Here is a 17,327-nt window from a genome sequence, read left to right as displayed (position 1 = left end):
AGGGGGGGGGATAGATATTTTTATTTTATTTTATATTTGGGGGGGGTCCCCAGCTCGGCCTCCCCTGTCCCCCATGTGGAGGTTGCAGGCGGGGCTCGGCCCGAGGGGCCCCAGCATCCCTCGGGGAGCCCGGGACACTTTTCACATTAATAAATACGGCTAGATTAATAATAATAATTATTATTATTATTATCCTCCTGCCTCACCTGGCAGGGCTCCAGCAGAGGCAGCTTTGGTCCCAAAGTTGCTTTCTCATCGCTACCAGCCCCACGGCTTAGGGGAGCGCTTCCTGGCACGGTACCTGTCCTCCTCGGAGGTTCTGTACTCTGATGAGGTTCAGCTTTTGTACGGCAGTGGGGGGAAAGGATTGAGCGGGAGAACAGACCAGCAGCCCTGTGCTCAGGGTTCACCCAGCACGCGTGTTTGCACTCACACCGGCGCAACCCCACCTGCCCGTGAAATCCCACGTGGCACCCGAATTGTTTTTTCCCCAAACAAGGATCTAAGTGCTTACAGTCAATGGCAACGCATCAGATACTGGGTTAGTTGCGGTCCTCGTTCATCCACAGATAAAACCGGCGCACGTAAGTTACAGCCAGCACCTAAGGAGGAACACACACGGTAAACGTAGTTCAGCTGAGCTAAGGCTCTTGTTTGCACGTTTTACTTTTCTGAGCCACTCTTTGCACAAGGACGCGCCTAACGCAACAGTGCCGGGACTTTGTACCATTAAACCCTTCCAACTGAACCCTGTTTTCCCCTTCTGCCAGCACCATCCATGTCCCCAGACTAACACAGCCTGTAGACAGGTTAAACACAAGGAAAGAGAAGCATTTTACATGAGACTCCCCATTCTGTACCACTTAAACTGAGCACAAAGAAGCCTCACCTACGTTTTTCACTAGTTTTGTACCCCAGTGTTCATAAAAACAGCACTGATTCTGAAAACGGCACTGAGATATTTCATCATGACAGCGGTGCTCCCCTCAGCACGTTTGTAACGCAGTCAAGAGTTTTTTCTTTCTTCCCCTCATTCAATTCTTAATTTCAAGTACAGAATAAAAGCAAAATGGGTGGAAACCCTTGCCTCCCCCTAAGTCACTGCAAACAAAATACAAGCATGTTCCATAGAAGACCATGATTTATTGGCAATTACTCTGAAACACAAATGACTGAATATAGTAAAAAGACATTTGTAAAAAAAAAAAAAAGAGGAAAACAAACAAATCTCATCTTCAAATGCGTCACTTGAACGCATTTATTAAGGGGACACCATGTGCAGGCAGTTCCTGGTGCAACTGACGGAACAACATGGCACATTTATTCCTTTCCTGGGTCTTGCCTAGGGTGTGGAACAGCCGGGCTTGGAAGTAGAGAACATCTCTGAGCTGCTCTTTGCAGTCCACTTTGGCAAAGTAAGTCTTAGCTTCATTTAGATTCAGAATAGCGGATTCCAAAGCTGTGAGAAACGGGGGACAGTCATACTTAAGAAAATAACACAACAACAACTCCAAGCGATGCAGCTCCATTCTAAGGAGCCCAATTATAAATTCCTCAGCTTTTCAAAACACTTTGTGTCTTAGCAACATGGTCCTTCAGCTAGTGTCTGTTATCCAACCTTTGCTGCAAAATACGGGTGTTGAAGCACGCAGATAAACCGCATAAACAACATGCCGTTATAAACACCCCATCTATTGAACAACTAATTCCAAATTAATTCTCCTATCTGATTAGCAGGTAATACACTCCGCTATATCGTTTAAACTTCATTAACGGTGATTGTGTAGCAGGACTCCAATATATGCCCTGGTTTGTACCTCTCAACTGAGCGCAGTTTCAGTGGGGAAGAGTTAACTCTTCACATTACCTTCAATCTTCTTTTGCTGAGTGTAGGAAGCTGCAGAAGCCACCTGACACTTGGCCACCAGGAACATGGCACAGCCTTTGTCCAGCACAGCTCCGTGGGCCAAGACAGGTTCTATGGCCATATGCAAAATATTCAGGGCTTGTTCAGGAATGCCAAGGATCAGCTGAAAGAGAAACTTTGCTTGTCTAATACTGGAATCTACTGGTGAGAGCATGACCTTCTGAGAAGACCAGAATAAGCCACAAAAGCCACAACTGTTTCCAACACAGCAATGCTACAGACAAGGATGTCATTTTCTTCCCCACAATCTACTTGAAAATCAAAACTTACTAGGAGACATGAACTACTATCTGGAATGATTAGGCATGGCTTCTCCACTCCAGTCAGTGCTGACAACCAGGTCCCTGCCAGCTCAGAATAAACAGTGTAACTGAACTCCAGTACCAGCATTATTTTTAATTCAGGCACATGCCAAACTGTGCTACTAGAAAGCTGAAAAAACAGCATAAAAATAACAACTGGAGAAATGAAGGCAGAGCCAATTTATGCTTGCCTGCTTAAGTATATACAACAGCTACCCATCTTACCGATGCACATGGAACCCAACTTTTATTAGCTTCCCCAGAAGATCTTTTCATTTAGAAAATACTTCATCAGAATCAATAATTTAATTCCGACAAGGTTATGGTCTTAAATCTCACAGGAGTAAAAACCGTACCCAGATCCCCAGCACAAATGTTGCCACACAGCCCTGTGAAAACACAAATCAAACCTACCTGGGAGAAAGCCAAGTTCAGCACAGTCTCAGAAGCCAAGTACTGCAGACTATATTCTCGAGAGAGGGCAAGAGCCTGCAGTAGGACAGGCAAGGCTATGGTGTGGCACGAAGACCTCCAGTAGAGCTCTGCTATTGACAGCAGTACACTAGTCAACGGAAAAGGAGAGAACTATAAACTGTTTTCTTTTGATGAAACACGGCCACTTGTTTCCCAATTACTCCATCCATTACAGTATTGATTTTATTATGAATTACATTACTGCACATACAATAAACTTAAATTGCACCCTTAAGAGGAAATCCCACCTCCTTAAAAGGATGAAATAACATTAACTACCCTGAAGGTTGGCACAAAGGCACAATTACATGCATGTTTCTTCTTCCTATTTATTTTGCAAGCATTTAATACCTTTTAGTTTACATATACACATATAAGGTGGTACTAGGTTTCAATACTGTGGTATTTTGAGGATTCCTCTATACCATGTTTAACAAACGAAATAATTATTTCACAATCACCAAATCATTTTAGGTAACCTGAGGACTGGTGAAGTCCGAACACTGACAAATTGAAGTGGCTGATTCTAATCACTGCAAAGTGGCTTTAATACTCTGAAAATGAAGCATTCTTACCTAATCACCATCTCAGTGTTCTTGATTTTCTGGCAGTGGATCAACAGTTTCTGCAAGAGTTTGTGCGCCTCTGACATTTGATTTTGGGCTTTCAGTACAATGGCTTTTCTACCGTGGTAGAAAGAAAACATCACTGATACACAAGTATTTTAGATACAAATCTGCTCTTCAGAGCACAGTAAAACAGGTCTTTATTTTGTGACTTCTGTTTCTCATGACAGCGGAACAGCACTCTGACAAAGCACGTTCGTGCTATGCACAGAGGCAGAGGGAAAACCAAGTAGCTCTGATTGCTGGACAACTCACAGCAGAAAGGATCAAACTCATGAAACAGCTTTAGATAGAAAACAGGGATTGCCAAAAACAAAGGCCAAAGAGGCAGCAGTGGTGGGAGGGCATGCAAACTGGAAAGCAGAAGTAATTATTTGTGGAAGAAAAACAGGTATGATGTAAGGTAGCTAAAATTGGCATAAGCTAACAAGGACAGGGAGCGAGAGGGAAAGAGTGAGAACAGGGAAGTAAAAAAACAAATACATAGCTGTAGGGGATGTGTAAAAACACCCCAGACCCATATACTGAGTGCTATATTTAAAGATCAGGGAAGTAACAGACAGTCCAGTTCCAGAAGGACAAGCATCAGGTCCCACAGCTTGAATAGCGATCTTCCGGCTTACTGGCACTGGCTATGTTTTTAGGTGTTTTGCCTCATTGCAAAACGACGAGAAATTGATTTCAACAGCAAACTGTCTTCATGCTCAGCAAATAACAAGTTTTAACCCTATTCTATTTCTAACGTTTCCATTCAGAAACAAGAACAAATTGAGGTGACAGAAAAAAAAAAAGTATCGTCCCATTTTGTGGATGTAGAAACTAGGACACAGATGAAGACATAACTCAAGCTCTTACTGTAGCAGAGTTGAGATTTGGCCTTAGGTCCCTTAGATCTATCTTCTTATAAAATTCTGCACAGTGCTTAGGTTTGACTACAGCTACCATGGCAGATTTTGAAGAAATATTTTGTGTTCTCAGGCCAGATCTACAGCTCTAAAACAACAAGAAATTCACCGGTGCTATTCCTGTTCTTAGAATGTCCAGAGAAACAACTAGAAATGATGATTACAGGATATACTGTAATGGAATAAGCGCTACAGATTAGACAACATGACCATAATTAACTCTGGAAAGGGAAGAACACAAACACACGTGATTGCCAGCAACCATTTTGCTACATTTTTCATTATCTTCATGGGATACACCTGCAAGCATATGCGGATTCACGATTTCTTACCTGTATACTCCTTCAATGCTACTAAGTGCTGTAATTCCTGCTACAAGAGAATCTGCTATATGGTATCTGCCATCATTCATGGCTCTTTCAAACTGTATTTTTTGATCAAACAGCATCCAAAGCTAAACAAAGAACATCCAGGAACATGTTTTAGAAGTTGCACCTGCTCACTGTCTAACCCCAAGTTAGAACTTAATTTTTATTTCCCCCGTGGATATTTATGTCTAGACACAGCTGACTATCCAATTACAGTATTTTCTAAATTACAGTCCTCAACAGAAATGCTTAGGTCTGGAGTAATGTTTCAATGCCACGGCTCACCTATTTGACTGTACTTTAAGTAAAAGAGCTTTAAAATCATTACTAGTGCTTTAAAACAGTAGACTTGTTCTGTAACAGAAAGAGAAGGACCAAACTAAATTTAATAGAATCTTAAATGCTTTAAAGTAAATAGTCCCTCTTGGACTGATACGCTAACGTGTTTCCCAGTGTTGCACAAAACCAGCCTCTTCTCTCAGTTATTTCTGGAGTGTAATATATCAAAATAATTACCACTAATTAAACAGAACTTTGAAGCTCCAAATCGACGTATACCATTTAATTCCTGTGTGTGCTCATGAAGTAGACGCATATTCCTCTGTCACCTACAGTTCTATTTAATCAGCCTTTTCTTAGGAGGCAATTAAAACAAAGGCATTTTCTTCACGCTTTTGCAGAAGAGTTTATGCCACATGGCTTCAGAGCGGGTCATGAGCCAAATGAAATCAGCAAACGTGTAACCCAAAGCATATGAATTCAGATCCTATTGTGTAACAGTTATGCAAGTTACAGGCTAAATTCTACCTGTGCATGCTGGCTATTGGGAGGGAATCTCTCCTTTAGATGTTTCAGTATTTCAGAAGCAGCTGCAAAGTATCCCTGTAACACAAAAACAGCACTCTGATAAACACAGACCAGGGCAAGCACCACTCCCCTTGATTTCCACCCAACCTTCATGGCAAGAACTCGCCAGGTAAAAGCCCTTTATTTTCTTTGTTCTTAATACAGACATTAAAGGCAGAAGAAAACATGATTCAAGTCTCGCACTCTCTGTCAACACCACCCACACATCCTCTCAACCAAGTGACTTTTTGTGCGACTAGCCATAAAACTCACCTGCTCTGCATGCAGCTCAGCCAGGTGACACAACACTACAGCAAAGGACTCCGTGTTATTCTGCTGAACGCCCACATTCACAGCCTCCAGACTGTTCATGCTCAGCAATGTTTGGGCTTGTTGAAGTGCCATGGTGCTTGAGCAAGAGAAACATCTTTTAGCTTTCAAGCAACAACCAACCACCATTTTTTTAATCTATGGTCTTGTTACGACTGTGGCCTACAGACTGATTTTTGGGGTAAGCCAGCGGCCTGGGGGAAAATGAAAACTTGTAAAACAACTGCTACCCAGGAACTCTAGACTACACAAGCACATTCAACGCTACATACCAAAAGCTGCACATGGTCCAAGCACAGTGATGCTGAAAATGGGGACACGGGAATGACTTATGCACTATTTGCCACTACTAAATGGAAACTCAATCTCTTCTCCAGTACGATTTTTGAATGAACACAAGAAAATGGAAATAATGGAACCCAGCCTATACCAAATCATGATCTGATTACTTTATTTTAGTGCACAGGAGAGACACAGTCACTTGTTACATCTAAATAAATAACTCAAAATGCATTATGTGCTACCCAGTACAGTGAGCTCGCCCAAGAGTTGAAAAGAAATGAAATACCTGCGGCCATATAATCTCCAAATGGCAGTCTTCTGTGCTATACTAATATCAATAAGCTCTGACAAGCTGTGTTTCCAGTGCAACAGATCAGAATCTTTTAAGGCATCCATTAGTTTGTTGGCAGCCTTTCCTGCAAAAGCTCTTTGCTGAACCAAGGACTGTATTCCCAGGGAAGCAAGGTACTGGGAAGAGGGGGAAAAAAAAAACATAAAACAAAGTCATTGAAAGATGATAGATGATAGCTACGCACTACACCTGTGAACTATACCAGAGCAAGAGTTATAAATTAAGAAAAAAATCCCAAAGAAAAAGATGTGATGTTATTCAGCACAGACAAAGGAACACTGCTCCAGGCATTTCTTTAAATACACACTTACACACACCCACACATACATGAATGCCAGTTTGACAGATGTGAAAGGTAATTTCCACTCCCCCACACAGGAGTTTTAAAGAGGATGACTGGACTTGTACCTGGATTTCTCCAATGATGAAACAGCTGTGAAAACAGAGAGCCTTTCCTCCCCTTCCCTACCAAGTGGCCATGTCTGCTTTCATCTCCCAACATCAGCAGTTTAGCTCCTTTTAGAACAATTCAAAAAGGTTGCAGATCTTGGGGAAAACAGCAATTGATACAGGGCACAAAACCATCTAAGGGGAGAGCTGCCATACAAGATTTCACAGCTGGGACACAGCCATACAAGTAAATGCGTTCAAAGCCCTGTCAGAGGCATCAGCACTGAGTTTCAGGGAAGGCTGAGGCATAAGAACCTCCCCTGAGTGCCAGCAGATTGCATTATGGGCCTAAGACCTAAATGATGCATAGGGCCAGGCTAGTGGCCACAGAGTTCTCCTGCCTGAAAAACAAACAAGGTGGAAGGAAAAACAGTGTGCCTTGCGATCATGCACTCACAATAAAGCAACTCAATTCTGTTTGTTAATATGAAGAGTCAAAATAATAGAAACAGCTAGATTTTGGAGTATAAAATAGGTTGGTTTCAATTCAATTACGCATTTTGTAATAATAATTTTGACCACCCCAAAAACCAACAAACAAACAAGAAAACCTACCATGCATACACCCCTTCACTCCCATATGTATGTCTTAGAATACAGTTAAGGGTAAATGAAACAGACTTACGGGCAAACCAAAGTGTAAAGATTTGTTTACTGAGTGCTCCAGCAGAACACAGCTATCAAATATCTTCTGCTCCAAGATGTATAACCAGCTCTAGTAAGGGAAAAAGTTAAAGTCATTGCAAATAGCTGATGGCTACAGCATTTTTCATTTTACATTTGCATGCACAAAAACTCTGGAAACACCAAAATATGTCCAAAGTCCAACCTGGCTGGGGCACGGGCCTGACAATACTGGAGTCAATACTGGAGTTTCAGAGTAATGCACAGAAACCCCGTTATACATTTAATTGTGGAAAGCAGCACCTCCAGAGTTTGGTAACACAGATGCCTTCTCATTACAGCACTAATGTTCACGACAGAAAAAAATAGAAAACTAAGTCTTCCCTTCCTCCTTTTTGTTTGCTGAAAAGAAGGGTAATTCTGTGAAAATACAGAAGACAGTAAGAAGAAAGTTTATGAAATATTTCAGCTCTTTAAAACGTAAGACTAAACTTTGAGCTTAGTGCTGAGTAACTCTGGCATCACAACTCCTGTTTAAGAAAGTAAACCTGAGTCACAACAAAACTGTCCCGTGATCTCCCTACTCTCCAGCTGCTCCTGGTGACCCATCTGCTAAAAACAACATCACTCCACTGCGGGACAGCCACCTTCAAATTACTGATCCGCTTGACGAGATGTTAACGTACGAGTAGTTCTGCAACAGTTCAAAGGCTGAGGTAACACAGACAAAGGTGACTTAACCTCTGTTTCAACATGGCTATCTTACCAGGCAGTGCTGCAAGCAAACATGATCGTTAGACTCCTGGGCAATTCGGATGGCTTCCTGAAGCGCAAGTTCAGCTTGTTGACTATCAGCAAACAAAAGAGAACATATTAGTATCACCGCCGTGCTTAAAATACAGCATTACAACACCACAGAGGAACACTGATCTAAATTATGCATATCGCACTCAGAAGAAAACTGATTTAAAAGACTGAATGGCAAAGCCAGCATGTCCAGCAACATATTCTAGACCCAAGGCTAATGAGCAAGATGGCATCTGCAAGCCACTACGAAAATGCAACTGTAACCCCTAAGCAGGCTTTCAAATCTGTGTATGTGCCAAAGTGCCAAATTAGTGTTTGAACAGGGGCAACGTTAAGTTTCTGCCTATATAGAAAGAGTTGTCATTACTTTTTCTTATCTCCTTCCCATCTCCAGTCCTTTTACAGGATTCATCCAGGCAGCAGTCAATAAATGCAAACTGTATATGGAGATAGGTGAGCCAGCTTTATCAATAAAATAACACCCATCGCTACGGCTTTTTCAAAATATGCATCTCCTAGATGGCTTTTTCTTTAGTTATTCTTCTTCCAGATGATCAGCTCTATACTGATTTGAATATAACAGAAGAACAACTGTACTTTCTTGAGAATATAGTTGGAAATAAGCACTTATGTCCACTGACCTTTCTGAGGTCATGGAAATGTAGCAATGGAGAACTTAAACCCCTAGGAAATGGTCACAACCGGACGCAGACAAATGTCAACTCTTACCATGCTGTAAATGGCCCGGTTATTATGGAAACCAAATAAATGTCAAAATAACAACAAACCAAAACAAATCAGGATTACAAGAAAATTCCAACCCAACTATAGCTGCTATCAAATTAGAGAAGAGCCTTGTTCTCTCAAACAGATTTTCATAATGAACAGGTCTATCCGTCAGTCCTTATGGGATCCAGTAAGATGAATTTCAGGTGTGCAGTACAACCTCTTGACTTACTAATGGCCAAACCGGCAGTGCAGCGCAGCTAGATTCAGAGCGGCGTATCTCAGACTCCGACCGTAACCTTCATCCCCGTTGCTTTTGCTTTCTGCTCCAGTGAGAATTAAACGGTCGAAATAATGAAGGAGGCTGTGCGTTGAACTGAAGACATCTTGCACTCTAAGACTGTTTAAGTAGCTTAAATAATGCTAGAAAATGAAACAAAATCAGTTTTAACTATACGGAACTATTAAAGTTTTGGTTTATACTTACTACGTGTCTTCTTACTGCCCAACAAGTGCAACCATGAAGTGATATATAAGAAGAAAGGGACCTGCTCAGGAATAAGTTCTCTAGGAACAAGGCAAATGCTTGCAGTGCAGGTCTGGAACCAACTCTCAACACGAGCTGTCTGTTGCTTTTACTGTAAATTGCTACTAAGCGCTAGAAATAAAGTGAACATCAACAATCAAAATCAGCAGGTATTTCACCCAACGCTAATTTTTAATCTATGCGAGTATGAAGCCTGACATTTTTGAGGAAAAAGTTTTAGATTTAGTTCAAAAAGAATGCACTGACACAGACCCACCAAAATTAAGAGGATTATTTCTATGCATAAAGCCAGACGTGTTGTTAAGTACTTAGCTTAATTGAGGTTCGGTACCTTCACGAGTTTCAGTCTGAATTACTAAACATTTACATGGAACTTGCTCACATTTTCATCATCTGCTTATGTTTCAATACAGAATAAAATACTCCCAAATAATCCCATCCTAGAGATACGAAGAAATCCCTTTAAAACCATTTTGGATGAAGAAAAAGACACTTACTGCTTCAGCAAAGTCTGGATTAAATTTTAACAAGTTGTTCAATTCCTTTTGTAAAGATGCTGGAGTAAGAGCCTTTGTTTCATCGTTCTTTAGTAAAGAAGCCTGGAAAAAAATGAAACCACTGCTAAGTAACTCAAACTGGAGCATTAGGAATGTATTTTGATACATGATTGTCATTTTCTCTGTCATCTCTAGAGAGAGCGTTAAAGAAGATTTCAGAACAGCTCTATTATGACACTGAAACATCCATGGCAGTTTTATTCTATCCTATATTACAGCATTCACTTTCCAGAGATCAGAGAGACTGAGTAAAATAAAAGCATATTCAAAAGACTGTTCAAAGGTACTTAAAGAATTTTAAGTTTCCTTTTTAAGAACTAGTACAGCAGATTGCTCACTGGAATTACATGCTTCTTTCACCAACACAAAACAATCAGGAAACTAAACTAAGCAAAAGCGAATCCGTATTTTCCTTTAGGAAGTAGATCAATTAATAAGAAAAATTAACCACCTAATTACAGGAATAAGCATTACTGAATAATGATGTGTGTAAGGCAGCTAGAGTGCCAGCAACTGGAGCTGGACTGCAGGGCTCTGCGTGCCTGTGGCGCCAGCCGTGGGTCAGCTGAGAGATGCATTTGTATGTGCGCGTCTCCTGGCAGAGCTAGACACGAGGCAATCCAGGTGCCAGGTACTCGATAAACTGAGTGTCGAAGCTCGGCTACCGGTAGAATTGAGAGAGCAAGGGTGTAAGCGTGCACACATTTCCCCTAACGGACCTTCACCCTGAGCAGCGAGAGGGAACCGGGATAGCAGCTAACGTTCAGCCTCACCACTGGTTGCACCTTGCTGCAGTCAGGCTGCCGGATTCAACAACCCTTAAATGTAAAGATCCTAATGGGACTGAGAAGTCACTTTGAACTTTTAAAATGCGTATGAAACATTACATATTACTTTATTTTATAAGCAAACTATTATAAGCACGCAGCGCATTTACTAACAATTGTGCCCATGTGTATTTCTGCTCCTTTTTGTGTTTACCAGCTGAAATAATCAACAAAATTGCACATTTAGCAGGCAGCACATTTGAAGCAAGCAGTCAGAACAGAAGTGACCTTCTCAGAGTAAAATATCATCACATGGTGTACATGCTTAGATAAAACAATTCTAACCCCAAGTGCTCATACTGAGCAACTACATGTGAGATAATTAACAAACCTTTAAGAGATATAAAAAAATATCATTTTGACACTGTGGATAAAACTGAAGGTGAAGATCACCTTACAGGTCATTTACTCAACTTCGTTCAGAACTAACATACCTGCTGAGAAAGAAAATACTCGGCTTGTTTCTGGGAAAGAGGCCCACTGCAAGATATCTCTTCTTCCCTGCTAAAAAGCACTCTGGTTAGAAACACGGGCAATGAAGTAGAATACGAGAAAATACATTTTAATCAGACAACCCATACTTTCGCTTTATGAATTTTTATGAGATAGTAGAGCTCAACAGCATAAAAGGAAAATAAAAGGAGAAAAATTAGCACAAAATAAAATCCACCACATTAAAGTCAGCAACCCAAATGATTTTACACTGTTTAGTTGTAATCTTCAGCCTGCACAGACCGTGGTCAGTATGAAAGTTACCCCAAATACACATGGATTTAAAAAAAAAAAAAACAAATAACAACAGCAGATACAAGATTTGTGGTGATATACTCAAGTGTCTAGCTCCCTTTTTTTTTTTTCCTTTTTTTTTTTTTTTCTCTGAAGATATTCAAGAAGAAATGAACTGGCACTTTCACCGCATACATCACTCCAGAAAACAGCTGCTCTGCAAAGCAGCCCAAAGTTCATTCCATGGCAAGACAACAGCTACAGCATAAAGCAAGACCCCAAAATTGTTAACTGACTCAAGCTACAGCAGAGCGTGCCCAAGCATGAGCTTACATGAAGACAATTTTTAAAGTACATTTTAAGTAAATGGATACACAAAATACTTTGAGGATTATTCTTACAGCGTAACATTTTAGCGAGTGAAATGCCTCCCATACACCTCTGATGTAAATAAATTCATTTGGAGAAGGGCGAAAAGAGAAACAAAAAATATTAAGCTTAACTTTAACTCAAAGAGGAATCTTTCCTTGCTGGAAGCAGCAGTGCTCTTTCCAACAGCTTTAGCACATCACAGCCTAGCGTAACCAGAGAAGAATCATTCAGCAGTGGGCTGTACAGAAGGAAACTGGGCAGCATCTGGCCTTTAGGTTGCAATTCCCTGCGTGAGCGTGAGAATGGGGCACCGCCATCTTCTGAGACCGAGCACAACCGCTGCCATTTACAAATGATACCACAGGGTGGCACCACGGAAACGGGGAGGCCACCCAACTCGGCCAGAGTGCACCAGGCTCCAGGGGAAAAAAAAAAAAAAACAAACAAAAACACACAGCTAGATACAAACTCTTCACACGCCTTAAACGTCATCAGTAATATAAAGACAGAACTTTCTGAATCCAAAGGTGACAGAACTTCCCCTTTCTTCCCCTGCCCCACCAGCAAAACGGTGTTTTAACATTTCAGTGGTATCTGCGTAGAAAACACTAAGCAGCTGCTACAGGAAAGAAACCGAAATCGGTGCGTATTGCTGAACTACAAGAAGCGTTCGAAGCTGAGTAACTGCAAACCAGCAAGATCAGCGCAAGCTCTGCGATCTGTACACAGAGCTAAAACAAAAAATCAACAAGATCACATTACTGTGAAAGTCACTTCTTTGCAAAATACCGTTCATAAATTTTTAAGGCAGTATGCTTAAGTTTTGGCCTTGACCTAAAATTTCTGCTAACTATATGCATTAGACAACTCTGACATGAGGCAAATCGGTGACATCCTGCTCTAAGTTGGATGTGGGCTAACATAAATTTAGAGTATACATCTCAATACTCCAGCTGAAGTTCTGATAGCTTCTCTATTTGCATTGAAATTAAATTATCCCAGATTGTAACACGGCATTTGTGATAGGACAGGCACAGGTGAGCGTCCATGGACTTTGAGAAGTTTAACAGGAGTAGAAGCTTGAGCTGGACAAAGCCTCAGTTTACTTTGATGTGTACAGAAGCAATCTAAAATGCAACTAATTTGCTGACAGAAGTGGGAAAGACTTTAATATTAATGTATCACCTTAGAGGTACATCAAGTTCTTCTTTCTCCATTTTCCCCTCCAGTTCTTCTGTATTCGTCAGCTCCATATCATTCTCATCAGTTCCACTTTTTTTCTCATCATTTTGAAAATACTGCTGAAGCGCGGTGTAAAGTTTATAGACCTGACTAAAAGAAAGCTTATTGTATGCCAAGATCATATGGCGCAGAAACAGACCTGCAAAGGAAAACATCTGTGTTATGACACCTTTATGTAAGGTTCCCGATTCAGAGGAGACTACAAATCATTATAATAACCAGAAGCTTAAATTGCACTATTTAATTTAGCGTGTCTCATCTCAGCCTACCAATTGATAAAATTCAGGTCTGCTCAGTATAAATCTCTAATTAATTCAGTGGCAAAACTCACAGATTATCTGATCACAGAACAATTAGCAGCAGCAGGAACTGCACACTGGGGAAAATTATTGGTTACAAAGTTGTATCTTGACTGAATTCCGTCAATAACAGGTGTCAGATCAACTACAGCTTACAGACAATAGCTAGTTACCTACTACACTTGTTTTATGAACTTCTGGCTCTGTCCCAGAAAATGAATCTGAAAGGTCATCAAAAAATTGTTCCATATCTTTCAGTTCTCCTTCTGCCATAAGTTTCAACCTAATCAGGGAAAAAAAATAATACATTTTTAGGATTTAAATATGATACATCAAATAATATTCCTCCATTTCAGGGATAGATGAGTAAACGCTGACAGATCCAAGAGGCAGCTAGTTCATTATGTCCAGAAGGTTTTTACATAAATTAATAAAATCAAAACGTGAAATATTAATAAGAATCTAAATAATAATCAAGATATTTTCTTTTTAAGCTGCTATTGTATTAAAGAGAACAAACAGAAGGGATTGTTATTCTAACAAAATACTTAGGAATCAAAAAAATACTGATTTTAAAGCTGTCATTTTCTGAATTAGCTAATGTTGAAAAAAGTGTTCTGTTATCGCAGAGACTTTATTACACTAGATTTCTTCAATGTTTGATTTGTGTGCATTTCGGAACTTGTTTATGACAACTAGAAAAGCTGCGGAAGCACATCTTCACTCTGGACATACTGCCGTTTCAACTGGACGTATAAACACAGGCAGAGAGGTTATCACCAGATAGCGGGGCAGATGTGAGAGTTCAGGAATGGCTCGGCTGCGGCACCGCTTAGCACCCGCCCTGGACAGCTCCCCACCTGCCAGGGCCCAGTGCCCACCTGATGTGCACAGAGCTGGCCAGGTGCGGGCACGACTCCTCGATGGCCTTGCGCAGTCGCGACAGTGGCATGTCGGGACCCTGGGGAGGAGACCAACATTGAATCGTAGAATCATTAATGTTGGAAACAGCCTTCAGGATCATCTGGTCCAACCATCACCCTACCACCAATGTCACCCACTGAGCCATGTCCCTAAGCACCACGTCCAACCTTTCCTTGAACACCCCCAGGGACAGTGACACCGCCACCTCCCTGGGCAACCCATCCCAATGCCTGACTGCTCTTTCTGAGAAGAAATGTCTCCTCATTTCCAACCCGAACCTCCCCTGGAACAACTTGAGGCCATCCCCTCTAGTCCTATCACTAGTTACCTGCGACAAGTGACCAACCCCCAGCTCCCCATGCTTTCCTTTCAGGTAGTTCCAGAGAGCAATAAGGTCTCCCCTGCGCCTCCTCTCTCCAGACCAAACACCCCCAGTTCCCCCAGCCACTCCTCACAGGACTTGTGTCCCAGGCCCTTCACCAGCTTCGCAGCCCTTCTGTGGACACGCTCCAGGGCCTCGATGTCCTTCTGGTGGTGAGGGGCCCAAAACTGAACAGGCCACGATGCCAGGGGCCGCTGAGGGCCCCCTTTCCCTTCCCTTTCCCTTCCCTTTCCCTTCTTTTTCCCTTTCCTTTCCCTTCTTTCCCCTTCCCCTCCCGCCTGGCCCGGCCCCGACCTGCAGCAGGGGCAGCAGCAGCCGGTTGAGCCGCCGCCTCTCCAGCAGGCCGAGCTGCGAGCCGGCGCGGCCCAGCTCGCTGAGGAGCACGAGCAGCGCCATCTTGTAAGGGGTGACCCAGTCCTTGATGCCGAAGACGTTGGCGTGCACCACGCCGTTCGTCATCATCGGGTTGAAGTAGAGGCTCTCGTGCACGCTCGCCATGGCGGCTCCCGGCCGCCATCACCCGCAGCCCCGTCGCCGAGGCAACCGCCCGCGCCCGCCCAGCCAATCGCCGCCGCTGCCGCCGTCACGTGGGAGGGGCCGCGGCCAATCGGGAGCGGGAGCTGTGCACCGCTACCAAGGGGCCGGCCGGGGGATGGGGCCGCGGGGAGACGTTCCGGGGGGGGGGAGTCGCTTTTCGGTCCCTCACTATAGTGTCGTGCTTCCAATAAAACAGCCGGTTATTAAAACAGCTCCGTTTCTTGTGAGAGAACCCAAAACCGCTGTTATTATACATCTGCTTGTCCCTAGGGATCTCATTTGACTTGCTCCTGATTCACGCCTGCAGGTGGTGAGAGGAGGAGGAGGCAAATCAAGCCGGGAGTAATTTCCTAGGATTTATTTCCATGTAAAAAACTTGATGTGGTGGTTAGTTGCTGCTGGCATAATCCTAGATCTCAAGGAACTAATACTCATTAGTTATAATATCTGAATATAAAGAGCATCTGTTATAATATCTGAATATAAAGAGCAGGAAGTAGCGACAGCTGTTAGGTTATACAAGTTAATTTACTGGTATTTCCTGAAAACAAAGCATGACAGCTTGGGCGGAAACACTGAAATAGCAAAGTGGCCTGCCAGAGAGCGGTGGGAGAAGAGAGACCCAACACTGCGGTCAGCGTTTGCAGAAGTCGGTGTAAAAAGGAAGTGACATGCCTCTGGCCCAAATCCTGACGTTTCTGTGTGACTCTCCAAAGTCAACATGCAAATGACACTGATAATCCTTCAGCGTGTTGTACAGTATATTGTATAAAGTGTAGAATATGCTTTTAAAGTATATTTAAATGAACTCACAATACCCTATAACCAGCTCTCTAAATAGGCAGCAAGAGATTATTTTGGTCGTATTAAGTTAAAGATTAAGTTACACAATTGAAAAAGCCATCCTTTATCACACCAGAACAAGGCTCAAGCCCCTGCGTAATGTACCCGAGTTTATGAAGCATGAAATAGCTGGCACATGGATTTGGGAACTGTTGCATTTTAGTGCAGCACTAAATCTGCTGAACCAAGTCTCAGTAATCTGAAAACCTTCTCAAAAGGTAATCTTGAAGTATTGTGTCTCTGATATAAAAAGTGACTACTATAATGACTATTGCTACTATACATGGTAACCAGTCTGAAATTCCAATATAAACTCCAGAGATTAACTTTTATTTTAACTTTTATGTAAAATGTTGCAAATTGTTACATTAAAAACAAATGAAGATTTCTATTAAGAATCACTTCTCTACCTCACTCTCTTGTGATGTGTAAAACCTTGGGGGATTACAGAGCTGCAGCGAGTCATCATTACTTGTTCTTTCATGACAGAAGTAAATGGGACATCTAGCATTAATAGATTTAAATCTTTTAATGCTTCTTTGGCACAATCCAGAAGGCTCAGCGAGGGCAAGATTCTTATTAATAGAACCTCTACAAATGCCACTCGTCAGCCACACAGTAGCAGCTGGGGTTCTGTCCTTAAACTGTTTTTTAGCAGTCAAATTCCCTGCTTAAAAACAATTTATGTGGTTACAATTTAGACACAATAAACTGATCTCAAATAACATGTTACAAATATGATTCATCAAGATCTGCCCAAGTTAGGGCGGGAGTGGCAACTGCAGCTGTCAGCACAGTCACCATATCTCAGCCCAGTCAGGCCCACGTTGCTCCCTAAAACATCTGTGCTGGGGAGGATTTCTTGTCACAAGTCCTTACCAGAGCTAAAAGAGAAACTCTAGGTTTTGCTCAGTTTTTCTCATCTGTGGGACAGAGCTGTTATGCCGCTTACAGCAACTGCATGAGGAGCTCTCATGTATTAGTGTGAGATCATAAACAAAATATCTGGGTAAACTTTGGTACTGCAGGGATGACTCTCTGAATCAACCAAG

The 17,327-nt window shown here is 42.1% G+C and overlaps 2 protein-coding genes across 3 annotated transcripts in view; one reads left to right on the top strand and one right to left on the bottom strand.

Annotated features, from left to right (window-relative positions):
* The window catches only part of RNF34 (ring finger protein 34), a 35,989-nt gene that overhangs the window by 7,976 nt on the left and 10,686 nt on the right, over window positions 1-17,327 (top strand). The gene's annotated exons all lie outside the window — the stretch shown is intronic.
* Window positions 1,124-15,464, bottom strand: ANAPC5 (anaphase promoting complex subunit 5). Of its 2 annotated transcripts, none has more exons than XM_048073818.2 (17): window positions 15,190-15,464; window positions 14,471-14,550; window positions 13,763-13,872; window positions 13,234-13,429; window positions 11,385-11,454; window positions 10,064-10,165; window positions 9,252-9,442; window positions 8,253-8,334; window positions 7,488-7,577; window positions 6,347-6,528; window positions 5,722-5,857; window positions 5,410-5,484; window positions 4,567-4,688; window positions 3,279-3,386; window positions 2,644-2,791; window positions 1,868-2,030; window positions 1,124-1,459 (listed from the first exon to the last, which is right to left on the bottom strand). In XM_048073818.2, exons 1-17 carry the CDS (start codon window positions 15,391-15,393, stop codon window positions 1,245-1,247), a joined length of 2,274 nt encoding a protein of 757 aa, XP_047929775.2. In that variant the 5' UTR covers window positions 15,394-15,464; the 3' UTR covers window positions 1,124-1,244. The 2 variants fall into 2 exon arrangements, with proteins under 2 accessions (XP_047929775.2, XP_013028791.3); XM_013173337.3 differs by having other exon boundaries at window positions 11,385-11,451.

The sequence above is a fragment of the Anser cygnoides genome, chromosome 17 (genome assembly GCF_040182565.1).
Source record: "Anser cygnoides isolate HZ-2024a breed goose chromosome 17, Taihu_goose_T2T_genome, whole genome shotgun sequence".
NCBI lineage: Eukaryota > Metazoa > Chordata > Aves > Anseriformes > Anatidae > Anser > Anser cygnoides.
The sequence above is the reverse complement of the archived record's forward strand: the minus strand, read 5'-3'. Positions and strand labels throughout refer to the sequence as shown.

Excerpts from the sequence above, each read along its gene's own strand:
- ANAPC5 (XM_048073818.2), bottom strand. The coding sequence starts at position 15,393 with ATGGCGAGCGTGCACGAGAGCCTCTACTTCAACCCGATGATGACGAAC. Across the intron at positions 13,873-14,470 it reads GCCAGCTCTGTGCACATCAG|GTTGAAACTTATGGCAGAAG; the intron begins GTGGGCACTGGG and ends TTCCCTGATTAG. Across the intron at positions 11,455-13,233 it reads GAACTTGATGTACCTCTAAG|CAGGGAAGAAGAGATATCTT; the intron begins GTGATACATTAA and ends AGTGCTTTTTAG.